This window comes from Dendrobates tinctorius, unplaced genomic scaffold (genome assembly GCF_039654945.1).
Source record: "Dendrobates tinctorius isolate UK_male_01 unplaced genomic scaffold, ASM3965494v1 ptg000160l, whole genome shotgun sequence".
Taxonomy (NCBI): Eukaryota; Metazoa; Chordata; class Amphibia; order Anura; family Dendrobatidae; genus Dendrobates; species Dendrobates tinctorius.
The window spans coordinates 23,144,005-23,159,507 of NW_027361827.1; the positions used below are offsets into that span (position 1 = coordinate 23,144,005).

Here is a 15,503-nt window from a genome sequence, read left to right on the forward strand (position 1 = left end):
CCCGGGGTCCACCGTGCAGTAGGTGTTAAAACCACTGCTAGACAATGGCAGACGCGCTATATGGCGGTATAATGCGCACGGGTTCAACGCTACCCGATGTGCACAGAGCGAACTCTGTTAACTCACAGAGGCGCTGTAACTTAAACATAAACACCGAGCCTGTTAGACTCACTGGTCTCAGCAAAATTGCACGCACGGTATCTGGTCACAGGACATGGGCTCAAAACAGGGGACGGTGTCCGTTTAGACCTACCGTGCGTGCAGCGTCGCTACTGCAGACGCCGGCAAGTGCTGCTGAATGCAGCGCGGAGGAAGACACAGCCACTATGCGATAGTGCCGTGAGAGACGTGACACCACCGGACGCTAGTGTAGAGGTGCGGTGTGCACAGTGGCCTAAGGTTTGCCACTGACTGGCGCTGACTCTTTCTATAGTTCCCTATCCACATGTGTAATATCAGAGGGAGGGGAATCTTAATAAGTCAGTCACCAGAATCATACATCCATCACCATTAACACATCTAGCAAGAAGAGTCTATACTAGCGCATGGTCGAGCGGCCATGTGGGCCTTTTAAAGCCGTGCGCTGCCGGGACCTTCCAGATCTCTGAAATGGACCAATCAGATCAGGAGAAGGACCTGAGCACGTGACTCCCGATCTCCAATGGAAGATCGTCTCGTGAGCATGCCCAGTAGCGGGACGAGAGGACTTAGCCTCTGGAGTGGCTTGCTGCAGGACAGCCTGCGCTGCTATTGCTGACCCAGAGGTGGCAGCAACAACCAGTCCTACAGAACTGGTCTGAGCAGAGCGTCTGGGACACCGAGATTGCTGTGCAGGCTCTTGAGCGGTCGGTGGAGAATGGGAGACCACCGGATGCAAGGCTGCAGGAACCCAATGCCTAACAATATGTATCTCAAGGAAGGTAATAATGGTGCCACACATACTGACAAATATACACCCCACACAGTTGACAGGCTGAGATAACTAAAGACAGTATAATTGGAAAAATAGTCAACTCATAGGTACAAAGACACAATGTTTGGGGCACAAGAAGAGTGTAATGATACACTAGTGTGGTGACAATATATGACATGTAATGGGGACATCGTAGTGGAGAGAAATAGTCTACTCAATAATAATATGGCTGTCTTACTAAAAAAAAAAAGGGGGGGTAAAATGACTGGTAAACTCACAATTATTAATATGGTGAGATCACTAACAGAAGTTATACAGAAAATACATATGACTAAACATATTTCATAATGTAAAGGAGAAAATGCCATATATTGTGAGTCAGCCCAAACACTCGCTCCTCTACTAGGGTAATCAAGCAAAACGCGCGTCGATGTGGGCGCCACTCTGCCTGATTTCACCTGCAAGGTAATGCGACAGACTGTACTTGTATATTGCAATTTAACTTGTATGTATGTTATCAGGCTGACTATAAACTACCATCAGTCCATGCTCAGTGAGCATTTGGGCTGACTCACTATATATGGTATTTTCTCCTTTACATTATGAAAAGCTGTCGGCTTTTCAGTCATACAAGCATGCTAGCGCTGCTACAGTCACACTCACAGCACTATGTGCAGCGGCTGTAAGCACCCCCTTCACACTTTGAGTGACAGTTGGCTGTACACTAATGCACAGAGCCAGCTGTCAGTCAAAATGCCTGGGCGCACTTATAGCCGTGAGCGGTGACTGAAGCAGTACTGTTACACTTGTATGACTGAAAGTCGGTGGCTTCAGGGAGGAATAAAGTTCATTTTCTCACAGTAGCTGTGCTCTCAGTGAAGAGGCCGGGCACCTTTCTAACTCCATTAACCTGCAGGTTAGCAGCGTTATCCAACGTGACAAGTTCCCTTTACATCAATTTTTATGTAGAATATACTGTATACATATATTTGGCATATGTTTTAACATTTCTGATTTTACATCACAATCTATATTTAAGGAAAAAATGTGACATTTTCAAATTGGCCACTAAGCCTAATTTTAGTGTCTCACTTTTTGATCTTTGCAAAATAGAAGAAGTCCAGTAATCATCATGAACATGATTACAATGAATGGAACACTTCTATGTACAAAAGATAACAAAGAATCCACCATTCTTAATAAGTGCTGGTCACAGCACACCTCCTCCCCCTCCCTTCACAATGGCTTTTGTCCAAATTAGAGCATGCTCATTGCATACAGCAAAGTAGGATCTGAGTCATTCTCTTGCTGTCAGTCTAATAGCCATGTCCATTTCTTGACGAAAACAAAAAGGAAGTATGGCTCCAATTCATCAAGAATTGTTCACAATGGTATTGGTGAAGGAGCGTTCCCGATTCATTAGGGGTTCACACCTCTTAATGAATCTGGAACATAGGAAAAATGGCTTGCTCCTCTGTATGCTTCATCACAAATCCTACCCCAGTCGGTGTAGGTAGGTGTTAAGGTAAACCAAAGTCTCAAGATTTGTGCGCCACCTGGAGTTGAACAAAGTTCTGGGCCAGAAATTTGGCGAAAACACTTTAATGAATAAGGGCCCATTAATTTAGAATTACGCCTAGTGGCCAGTGTGAAAATTGCATGGTTTGGGATTTTTTTCTTCTTTAATACAGATTGTGATATGAGAAATAAAAACAAAAAATGTTTAAAAAATACATTTAATATAAAAATGTAGTAACTGTTTAAATCAAGTTCTTGCTGACACATTCCTTTTAACAGATAAGAGCACTTGTTGATACTATAATTTTATGGCATGTGGCTCAAACAGGCCATTGTATTGATCACATATTAATTGTCATTTAGGTCCTCTTTTGATATCGTTAAAACCTGGATCAAAATCAACACAATCTTATATAGCACCCTCTGACGACAAAGACAAGTTGCTTCCTAAAGAGCCAATGAAAATGTATGAAGAAAAATCTCCCAAAAAGACATTATGGGAAATAGAATACAAAACAGAAATCATAAGGGAAGACAGAGGGAAGAGGAGGACCCCAGGAAAATTGCAAGAATCTAGAAACTCACTAATCTCCAATGGATTAGAATTGTTTGAGTGTCCACCACCAAAGACTGAAAATGAGGTATGGTACACGTGGATGAAGGAGTAATATAGAGCGAGCTCAGAAACCATCAGACTTAGTATACAATGGGTACCAGCTGTGATATATAGCTAAACCTTAGTCTGAGATGACCTCAGTCCTAGCAGTTTAACTGCCTCTGTATCACTGTAGTAACTTGGAGGCTATGTGTGGATGAGGGGCTGGGGTTTCTATCAACTCATAACCCTAAAAGGGGTTTACCAACTAGCAAAGTTAATTTTAATCCACATTTTAATAAATAGATCTTTGAATAATAATAATAAAATCCACTTTTGGATGTTTTTTTTAAAAAAATATTCCTGTGCTGAGATAATCTTATAAATGTGCCCCTGTTGTGTGCTGTGTAATGTCTGTGTCTGACCGTGCAGGAACATGGTCTGATCATACCACAGCTCCTGGGCAGGGGAGGAGGCAAAAGAGAGTATACAGACATTACAGCACAGGAATCGCATCTGATTCTTTTTGTGAGGTAAAACATTGCTTAAAAACAGGCAGAGAAATGTTTTGCCTCAGAAAAAGAATCAGGTGTGATATAAACAGTGATTGGAGCTGGAATAACACAACTCTGATCTGATCATTGGTAAGGTGCTGTTCTCAGGTGTTGCAGGTGAGTTCTTCTTGAAGTGAAAAGGAGACTATCTGTATTGCCCGTGAATGACCACTACACAGTGTACACATCTGTCCTTCAGCATCAGAACTGAAAATAGCTGATTGATGGGAGAGCCTAGTGTCAGACCCCACCAATCTAATATTGATATCCTATGCAAAACATAGGTCATCAATTTATCTGGAAAGCTCTCTTAATTTTCATACCCTGCCATTTTTTGAAATGCAATTTAATTTTTGTGCTATTTTTTTTTTTCTTTTTTTCCCCATTGAGATGACGATATGAAGGTTTTGGTTTTAAATGACTCCATCCATTTTATTATATAATGTACTGAAAAATCGTGAAAAAATTACAAATAAAAAGTGAAGTAAATGAAGAAAAAAGTACAATTCCACCATTGGTTTTTGGGGGTTTATATATTTTAATGGATAACATCATATAACACTTTGTGTTGTCACTTTCTGAGACTTGCAACTCTTCATTTCTTTATGGTGTTTACTATGCATCAGTGCAAAGCCGGCTGTCAGTCAGTGCTTGGGCATACTTAGAGCCGCGGCTGTCAGTGCTGTGATTAGTGACTGTAGCCGCATTGCCACAACTGCATGACTGAAAGCCAGCAGCTCCAGCGAGGAATAAAGATAATTTTCTCCCAGGAGCCAAGCTTTCAGTACAGCAGTTGGACACCTTCATACTGCTGTTAACCTGCAGATTAACTGTATATTTGCAGGTTAATAGTATTATCTTTCCATTAAAAACACTTTCAATTTGAGGCGGCTAATGGACTGGTCTGTTCACATGGTCCTCCATAAACTGCGGTGTTGAAAACAGGGGAGCTGTGCAGTCTGTGATCAAGATACTTTAACAATTGCAAGAGGAGAACCTGTAATACTTTTACATTAGTAAGTGCCCCAAAATTATATCTTCAATACATTTGTTAAAATGAAGATACAGTCAAAAAAGGAAAAAAATACTTCTCAGCTCTCTTTAATGCCTTACTAAATTCCGTATAGGAAAAAAAAAAGTTATGTTTGCTAACAATTTTTATTATAAAAGATGAAAGTAGCACACACCAACATAGCTAATGCAATGGGGCATAAAATGTAATATACGCTAATAGCAAAAAAATAATAATAACCCCATAATACTCATGGTGCTGTGGACTGGGAGGAGACCATTTGTCAAACAGACATATACAGGGGGGAGGAAGAAAGAAAAACTTCCTAACAACAAAAAGGTCAATTGATAAAATTGCTTTATTAGGATACAGGGCAAGGAACAATACAGATAAAAAATTGTATATAAGCTGGTAACTTGTCATAAAAAAGCACCAAAGTCCTCACATGTCACTGAAATATAACCCAAATAGGGGGGACAAAAAGAAAGGAAAAAAAAACAGACACAAGAATATTATGTCAGACATACAAAGTGTAGTATGGCGACATAACCCACTCAGTATAACAGTGATACCATCTAGATGCACTACACAGAGTCATGTCACAGAAAATAAGTATGTCCTACATTACTTATTAAATGCCCGTGCACACAGACAGATGGAAGGACCAGGTACCCGCCCCGATGCGCGTTTCGGGAGCCTTCGTCAGGGGTGATGCAGGTGTGATTGCTCTGGCTCTCTATAAAAGAGTCACAGGTGTTGCAATCAGTGTTGGTGATAGTGTTCATTTCAACCATCCTTGGTGGAGGAAGGAGCTGGAGAGCGTTCCTTGCAGCACTGTCTTAGCCCTGGTGTGGAAGGAGTCATAGGGGATTTCCTTGTATCTCTGACAGAGCTTTGTGGCAGCGATTCAGGAGGAGAGCTGCATTCTGGTGGTGGACTCTGTTGCCAGGAGCAAGTGCACCAGAGTAAAGCTAAGTGGTGTTTCCCTGTTTGTGTTTTTCCTTAGTGTGTATTAGTACAGCGGTGGGGCCAGTGCCTGCGCCACCCAGCTCCCTAGCAAGGGATAGGTGTAGGGTGTGCTAGGGCGACAGGTTCCTGTTCGGCGCCCGGTGCGGAACGGGCATAGGGAACGTTAGGAGCGTTTGGGACACTGACTCAGGGAAAGTGCAGGAGGTCTCCACGTCCCCTTTCCCTATCGCAGGGCCCACTGTTGTAACGGTTTCCCCTTTCCCCGTGTCTTGTTGTTTTAGTTACCGGCCTGCGGGCCGTGTCACACAGGACAGTATCACGTGCCGCGTCTTGTTGTTTTAGTTACCGACCTGCGGGTCGCGTCACACAGGACTGGTCATCGTGACATTATCACCAACCAATAATTTTTTTTTCTGCTGAGCCATGGACCCAGTTCAGACCTTTGCCCAAATGCTGCAGACCCTTACTGAGGAGATTAGGGGGCTGCGTGGTGAGTTGATGCAGCAACTGCATCAGTTGGTGGGCTTTGGGGGCTTGGTTCAGAGACAGGCTCAACCAGAGCCCAAGATATCCCTCCCTGACAGATTTTCTGGAGGGAGAGATCAATTCTTGGTCTTTCAACAAGCCTGTAAATTATATTTCAGGCTGCGCCCTCGTTCATCAGGGAGTGAAGAGCAACGGGTGGGAATCATTATGTCCCTTCTTAAAGGGGATCCCCAATCCTGGGCCTTCTCCCTACCAGACGATTCTCCATCATTGGTGTCTGTGGACAAGTTTTTTGCGGCTTTGGCGCTTGTGTATGGGGATCCTGATGGCGTCGCCCTGGCAGAATCTCGAATCGTAGGTGTAAACAGGGAGCCCGGGTTGCTGAGGAGTACTGCTCAGAGTTTAGGAGATGGGCCACTAACACTCAGTGGAATGACCCTGCACTTAGGAGTCAATTTGTGCAGGATTTGTCTCCAAAGTTGCAGGATACTCCGGTGCAGTACGCCGCCCCCAGGTCGCCTGAGGCCGCCATGTCCCTTGCCATACGGGTGGATAGACACCTTAGGGAAAGACATATACAAAAAGTGCCCCCTGATGTCCTCGCTAGGGAGGAGGACCCACCACTGCGGATGGAGGAACCCAGACAGCCCGGTGTTGTTGATACAAAAAAGGGGGTGTCTGCGGCTCGTCGTAGTGGGGGGGTATGCTTCTCCTGTGGGAAGCCTGGCCATTTTATGAGAGCCTGCCCAGTTCATGCCAAATCTCCTGACGAACCTATGCAAGTAGGAGGAGCTAGTTTGTATTTGGAACTGCCTACGTTTCGGGGAGTGGTGTCGGCATGTTTGTACTGAAAAAGATAAATTTCAGCTCACCTCTTGTAAGTTCGTAAGAACTATTGAAAAGCTCTGAGCGCGGACATGTCTCTGCCAGGACGTATAATGACTCCAAGAAGAGGAAGAAAGGTCCAGCTCCAGAAACTTAAAATCCAGGATTTTTATTGTATCATGTTTAAAATACATTCATGGCTGCTTGTGATCAAGTAACGGCAACAAAGTTCATCGCATGGGGATATTCTCCAGGTCTCTGTACACGTTTCGAGCACAAATGCTCTTAGACTCAGAGTAATACAGAGACCTGGAGAATATCCCCATGCGAGATATTCTGTGGCAGACTGTGGGCAGACTGGTCATGTCCTGAAGGCTTGCCCATTGCGCGCCAAATTATCTGTGCCATCTGAGAAGCCACATTCCCCTGGTCACTTGGAGGGAGGTGACCAGAGAGTATACATTTCCTCCATTTTGCCCTCCCAAGGTACCATGTCAGCAGAGGTCTTGGCTGGCGTGGTACCGGAGGTGATACCGGTGCTTGTGGACAGCAGAGCAGGAGTCAGTCTGGTGGATGCTCGCTTTGTCCAGACTCATGGTCTGAGGTGTAGGACGCTAGCCCAGCCTATAAGCGTCCAGGCCATAAACTCTGTTCCACTGAGCCAGGGGAGCTTGACCCTAGTCGTATAGAATATCCATCTGCGTATAGGACATCATGAGGAGTCCTTGTCATGCTACGTCTTGGAGGGAATGCCTGTACCTATTGTTTTAGGCCTCCCTTGGCTGAAAAGACACAACCCAGTAATAGATTGGTGGGCGAGGGAAGTGATCAGGGGGAACTCGTGTGAGGGCTGCTGCCTAAGAACTACAGTCTCTGCCATCTCTCTTCAACGGACCCCTTCCTCTCCGGTGAGAGCAGCAGATGTGCTGCAGGAGAGTAGGGGCAAGTCTCAACCCTCGCCATTGGCCAACCCTGGGAGGAACAGACCTCGTGGTGGAAGGGGTTGGAGGGGGGTGTACCCCTTGGTGAAGTGCGGGGGTGTGAGTGTGGTGACACAGGGGGACGCCTCTATTGTCAATCCCAGAAAGAGTTCTCCAAATGATGACAAACGAACGAGTGGCAATAAACGTTCAGGTCCGGACCTGTGTGTGAACGAGCGTGTATGGGTGGCCACCAAAAAACATCCAGTGGAAGTGTGTTGTGGAGTGTTACCAGCTCATACCAAACATACACATACACAACTCGTTCCTTAGGTCAGCACTTCGGAGATGTGTGGTGCCTCCAGAAACGTTGCCAATACCAGCGGGCTCGTTTGTCATCAACCTGACGTGCAGGTAGTTGCTGGGGTGAACTCTGGGTGGCTCCCCTATGAGGTGCGGTCTTGAGGGTCCAGAGGCCCCTCATTAAGGGGAGGGTACTGCCATGATCCATGCTGGATCAGGACTGATAAAAAGCACAGGTAACCTTTTTTTTTTCTTAAGCTGTGCTTAAGTTTAGTTTTTGCCCCCGGTGGCCATTAGGATTATTGCACTGTGGTGTCTTTTGTTCTAAGTTTGCCCCCGGTAGTGGTGAGCGTCATTGCACTCTTGTTTCTTTAGTTAAGTGAACATGATTATAATGCAGGTGTGATTGCTCTGGCTCTCTACAAAAGAGTCACAGGTGTTGCAATCAGTGTTGGTGATAGTGTTCATTTCAACCATCCTTGGTGGAGGAAGGAGCTAGAGAGCGTTCCTTGCAGCACTGTCTTAGCCCTTGTGTGGAAGGAGTCATAGGGGATTTCCTTGTATCTCTGACAGAGCTTTGTGGCAGCGATTTAGGAGTAGAGCTGCATTCTGGTGGTGGACTCTGTTGCCAGGAGCAAGTGCAGCAGAGTAAAGCTAAGTGGTGTTTCCCTGTTTGTGTTTTTCCTTAGTGTGTATTAGTACAGCGGTGGGGCCAGTGCCTGCGCCACCCAACTCCCTAGCAAGGGATAGGTGTAGGGTGTGCTAGGGCGACAGGTTCCTGATTGGCGCCCGGTGCGGAACCGGCATAGGGAACGTTAGGAGCGTTAGGGACACTGAGTCAGGGGAGTGCAGGAGGTCTCCACGTCCCCTTTCCCTATCGTAGGGCCCACCGTTGTAACTGTTTCCCCTTTCCCCGTGTCTTGTTGTTTTAGTTACCGGCCTGCGGGCCGTGTAACACAGGACAGTATCACGTGCCGCGTCTTGTTGTTTTAGTTACCGGCCTGCAGGTCAAGTCACACAGGACGGGTCATCGTGACACACATCAGACATACTAATAATGTTAATTGGTGCCACGCCTCTGTATTTCACTTTACTATACTTAGACGTTGGTAACTCACAACTTAGTAGGATATAAATAAGCACAATCCTTTTTCAATTTTTATTCCACCTTTCTAATTCCCTTTCAATATGTTTTTAATTGTTTTTCAGTAAATATGAAGTGTCAATATTCTACTTTTTTTCTTCTGGGATTACGGGATTTTTTTTATTGTCCTTTCCTTTTTAAAGGGACTGTCAGCACAGAAAGATTGTTCAAGTTAAATCCTCTCGGTGCTTCACGGCGAGGCGGAACATTTACACACACCTTCCTACCTACTTGTTTTCTATCCAGCCCCCCTCTTTGATTGACAACTCTGGCTTCCTGGAGTCAGAGAACGGTGGAGATGGATGAAAAACAAGCAGGTGAGAGGTGTATATAAAGGATTGGCCGCGCCGTGATGCAACGAGCGTCTGTACTTGGTTTGAACAGTCATGCGGTGTTGACAGACTTTCTTTAACACAGACATACCATATAAATAGCGAATGACTTTACTTTCTACTTGCCTGCCTTGTGTTTCATTGTGTCACTCCTATGGATTATACAGTTGGATATTGTGCTCATGATACTTTTTTGTCTTTTTTTGCAGTTGTTGCAGATGTTTTACAAGCAGCAGGAAGAAATTCGTAGGTTACGTGATCAGTTAAACCAAAGGGATATTCAGATCCGGCAACTCGAGTTAGAAATCAAGAATGTTCGAAACAGCGCATTGTATTAATTCTATCCAGCGTACAGCCTACAGAATGTAACCTGAAGAATGCCTCCACAGAACCATTACTATTCATTTTATTTTTATGTAAAAAGAAAGTTCTGACCAATATGTAGCAAGCCTACAGAGTGAACCTAATATTTATTGCTCCTGTTTTTATTATATAGTCCTAGCTGTTGAACCCTAGAGGGCACAGAGTCGATTCATTGAAGGCTCTTACATACTCTGTAATGCAAAGTTTTAAAAAAAAAACTATGCAGTGATGCATATTCATGATGGTCTTTGCAAGTCAATAGATGAATATATGTAAAGGTCCATTTCCTATGATAGGAGAACTGATGGTGAATAGACTATTCTTTTACTTGATGAAAAATCTAAATCAGACCTGCTGGTCTCCTCACTTGTTTGCTTTTTAAATACATGTATTCCAATTGAAATATCAATACTGCCATCTTTTTATAGAAGTCTGTATTGGTACACTCAGTACTAATCGGGCAGACTGTGTAGTTATACACCTTATTAACTGGGGGAATGGTAACGCCTAATTGTGTTTTTTATTTTTAGTCTGTCCGAGCCTCCCTGCCGACAGTCACAAAAGTGTTCTCCATATGGTCATCCGTGTGTAATGCGCTTTCAATGTGATGATGCGATTTTCTCGCACTTATGTATCCGTATGGCATCCGAATGACTTTACATTTCTCACTGATTTTCCCTATTGAATTTAATGCCTCAATGGACTGAAATAAGGAAAATGTGTGTGTATTTGTCGCAAGCTAGACGGATGGTCTGTGTGGTGTCCAAGTTTTTCTCGCACCCATAGGCTTGCACTGTCTAGGACGATATACGCGTACAATCGCAGCACAGTGCGATTTTACACACACGTTGAGTACACCTGAGAAAACTTTTGGTGATATGAGCTGCCCCATAGATTAACACTGGTCCGAGTGCTATGCGATGTTTTCTCGCATAGCATTCGCCTGTATTCTACGGTAGTGTGACTCCGGCCTAAGGAGCAGGCTCAGGAACTTAGCTTGTTCCACTCACAATTTGTGGCAGCTGTGTTATATAGCCAGAACCTGACTATGAACAGCAGCAAATGGAATTCGCTTCAATCGCTGGTCAATCTCTGATAGAATTTACATTTTCAGTGCCGTGTCTGCCTCTTTTCCCCTTCCCAATACCCCTATGATGCGACCCCTGGATGCTGATGTGTATCCATTGGAGCCTGCTGAAGACCCAGAGGTCTGCCATATTGGCACCCTTGTAAAACCCACCCGCAGGCTGGACTTCAGAGGAGATTTGATTTTCATTTTATACTGCAATACTTAAGGTGTCTCGGGTATCTAGATAGTATAGTATACTTCAAGGTATCAATGGGAGCTAAAAATAATATAGCGAAAAGAATAGAAAAGATAGTTTAAAAAGAAAATAAGCAAAGGCCTAAAAGTTTAAAGCAGCCCCTTTTCCCAATTTAAGAATAAGGAAATAAAAAATATGCAAATTCAGCAGTACTGTGACCTTAGAAGTCCAATCTATCAAAATATAAAAATGATTTAAACCATAAGGTACACTCCATGAAGAGAAAACAATCAGAAGGCTAAAATTGAACTATTTTGTTGCCGCATGTCCCCCAAAAATACAATAAAAAGATATCAAAGTGTTGTATGTACCCAAATATGGTACCATTAAAACTATATCTCAGCATTTTTTACCCAATCTCACCTCTCTTGGAATTTTTTTTCTGTTTCTTAGTACATTTTTTTATCATTAATATGTAAAAAAAAAGATACAATCAATACAAAATGGAAGATTATAAATCGTAATTAACCATGACGAAAAGATAAAATGCCCCATCACCCACAAAGTGCATTTTACAGAACATTATTAAGTAGAATGAATTGTATCATTCAGAACAAGCCCTTGTTCTGCTACCTCGATGGAAAATTGAAATAGTTATGCCTCTTTGAAAAAGAGGAGAAAAAATAAATAAAAACTAAAAATGTCTGCAGGTTAACAGGAAAAAGGGTAGTATTTGCTAAAATATGCATGTTAGAAGAGTCATCAGGTTCAACTTCAATTTGAGGGTCTAAAAGGCTTTAAATGTAAAAGGGAACAAGGTCACCTAGGAAAAATATAGTGATAAAAGAGCTTTGCTTGACAAGGAGCTGAGACAACACTGGTGGGTGCTGAATCCCGCTGGTGCAGCACAGCAACGACATGAGGGACCATGCAGAGACCCCTATGTCATATAGCAACTTTTAATCTCTAGGACATGAATATTATATAAGTATAAATGTATTCCCTAATGTATCCAATTCACATATAGTAACAGGATATGTATGGCCTCAACAGATGATGTAAATCTGTGCATATACAATATAAGGTTTCACTTATAGCCAGAAAACAAGACACTATTTAAAATTGTATAGATTGACAATAATCAATACTAAGCCCAACAAATATAAACGTATAATGGTGGACAAACAAGTCCTTCCAGATAGTATTTACCCATTAATGAGTGCTAGTATTGGGCACATGGCTAATAGTGCTGTTTCAGTTTATTGAAAAATCATTACAACAAGCAAATCTATCTGGAAAACATTTTAAAACTGACGCGTTTCTGGCACATTAGATGGCAGTTTAACATTTTAACTCGTTTTCTGGATAGATTTGCTTGTTTCAAGGATTTTTCAACAAAGGATTCTTCATTTCACTGTATAGTTGTGCCGCCTAGGAAAAATATGTTTACCTGCCGGTATAGGGCTATTCTGCAGTTAAATAGCGTTACAGTGCTGCCCTACCACTTTCTGGAAAGTGCGGGCAGCAAGGGAAAATGAATTTGTTTCCTTCCGGTAGCCATCAGCTTTCAGTCATAGGGGCAGTCATCGCTCACTATACAATGAATGGCAACAGTAAGCACACTCTGGCACTTTGACAGTTTGCTCTGCACAGATGCAAGCTGTCAAAGTGCCGAGAAAAACTTAAATCTGACATTTACAGTATAGCGAGCGGTTGCTATGAGTGTTGACTGTATCCGCTCAATGCACACCCCCCTGACTGAAAGCCGGCGGCTTCCGGGAAGAAATAAGTTCATTTTCTCCCAGTAGCTGCAATTTCAGTAAGGCAGTCAAGAAGCATTGTATCTCTACTTACCTGCAGACTAACCTTGTATCAGGTAAATTGCGTTTCCCAAGGTAGTAAGTTCCCCTTGATGTTTTTCAAATCCAATATATTCTCATGTGATTTCACACAATGAAATATGCTTTCACTGTTTTCTACTTCAAGCTACCCCCGTCCTTGGCTATTCCTATGCTTTTTCATTTTTTTGTTCAGCATTGGGGTTAGCCAAATTTAAATTTGGCGATTTTAAAATGTTTCATAAGGTTATCTGCTAAACATGAACTCTTAAAATAATAAATACAAGTCTATACCTTTTTAAATGGTGAACTAGCCACTTACTTACTAGGCTATGCACATACCTCAACTTCAAATTATGTAGAAAAAGAAAGGATGGCACTCACCGTTTTATCGTGGAAATTCTTTATTGGTTAAAAGGCATTTGGCTCGGGAGGAATGTACAGAGAATGGACAATGGCCGTTTCACGCACTTGCGCTTCAACGGAACCTTTGAAGCGCCAGTGCGTGAAACAACCGTTGTCCATTCTCTGTACATTCCTCCCAAGCCAAATGCCTTTTAACCAATAAAGAATTTCCACGATAGAACGGTGAGTGCCATCCTTTCTTTCTTTTTCTACACAATTTGGTTTTATGTTTGTCATTGGATTGAGCACCCGTTCTGATGGTAGTATGGCACACGGTCCAGGTGTGTGAATTTGTATTGCAGTCGCGGAACTGTTTTGAGGTTAATGAGCAGTGCCGAATCCCCTCTCTTATTTGGACATACCTCAACTCCTACAGATCTTAAAGTCCACATTTTATCTATTACAACATCTTTTTAATTACAGTCAGTCTTTAAATTATCAGTGGCATAAGGATGCCATCCCTATCAAGCATGGTCTGAATATGAAGAGGCTATGATGACTCCTACAACAGTTTGCAAAACAGAAAAAAAATAACATTGTTTAGTGTTTTTCTGCCAGAATTTTTATCTAAATAAGCTAAATCTGAATATTTCAGGAAAATCTAGAGGAAGGTGTGGTTTCGGGAGTGAGGCTTTCTTAAAGGTCTAGGCCTTTCAAGGTTCTCAGGTCATTTCAAGTTCTGTGTTTCATTAGGATGCTAAAAAATATTTGACACAGGCTACTTTAGGGCCCCCCATTATATATGGCAGTACCTGCTAAACAGTATATAAACCAATTGGAATACTCATGTGTTAGTTACAAAAATGTGATGGTACTCCATCCAGAACACATATAAAGGGAAAACTGGCTATACAGCATTGAAGTTATACCATTCCTTATCTACTTATATCCTGTTACCTATCCACTGTGACAATGTAGTTGTGGATACAAGTCTTTATACTTTGTCCCTTTTGGATCCATCCAGATTTTGACTGTCAAAATGTCACTAAAGTTACATATATGATTCCAGAATAAGGAAAAAAATTCTTGCTGATTCCGTTCATTCTGGTTTGCCCCACCCCGGGAAGGTCTGATCAAATAATATAGAGTCCAGTTTAATATTATGAAGAGGAGGAAATTCAGCTACACATCCCAAAGTAGAGACATGTCCATTTTCCTGAATGAATCAAGTACTTAATTTATTAGAAAAAAAAAGCAAAAATCAGCGTAAACAAAAATTGTAGGATGAAAAAGCTTTCCAGGTACGTACCAAACCTTATGAAAGGGCCACATTTCTGGACCGAAACGTCGCCATATGGGCCCTTAAATCGCATGTGATTTCCATCTAATAGGTGTGCTGCCTCCATTTTTTGGAATATACTTAATTTATTAGTCATTTTATATATTTATTGCTTTCTTCAATCGTTTAGAAAAATCTTCTTACACCCAAAGAACTGATTTTAATGTAAAAAACGTGTCCATCCTAACATGCCTTAAATGTCCCTCGTGTGTGTGAGAAATCATTGTTTTGCTTGTACAATCTTAAATCTTCCAATTTTATTACATTTATTACTATTTTGACTACCTTTTTAGTTTCACCCAAATATTTTATCTGTAAAGTGGTTTGTAATATTTTCTGAAATTGTTAAAATCAGAAGTGCCTAACAAAATGATCTTTCTAAAAGCCAAATAGAAAGTAGGGAGGTGTTTTACAGCGACATCTGACCAACCAGGATTATAGACCTCTTACATGTACTTTATACAGTGAGACAGCTGATTTACTAGATCGTAATCCTCATGTATAAAGATCAGTGCAGACAATGTAGCCAATAAGGTTTCCCATGCTAAAAAATGAATATAGTGAGTGTTTGGTTGCTATATGTTTGTCTGCACTAGTACTTAGGTATACAGCCCCATTTTGTTTCATACCTATGTCATCTGGTGACATGTAAACATTTAAAAAAATGATTTAAAATTTTTTTAGAACTTTAATATGCATGATAAAGACGCATGATGAGCACAGGCGTGCCTAGGGTTTTGGATGAATGACTGCTTTTACTTTACCTGAAAATAAAAGAATTA

The 15,503-nt window shown here is 42.2% G+C and overlaps 1 protein-coding gene across 2 annotated transcripts in view; it reads left to right on the forward strand.

The window, feature by feature from the left end:
- The window catches only part of CORO2A (coronin 2A), a 234,296-nt gene extending 223,953 nt beyond the window's left edge, over window positions 1-10,343 (forward strand). For both annotated transcript variants that reach the window (XM_073549712.1, XM_073549711.1), the window contains exons 11-12: window positions 2,795-3,072; window positions 9,781-10,343. In XM_073549712.1, coding sequence (XP_073405813.1) covers window positions 2,795-3,072; window positions 9,781-9,909 — 407 coding nt within the window. In that variant the 3' untranslated portion in view covers window positions 9,910-10,343. The remainder of the gene's footprint in view (window positions 1-2,794; window positions 3,073-9,780) is intronic.
- Window positions 10,344-15,503: the final 5,160 nt, after the last annotated feature.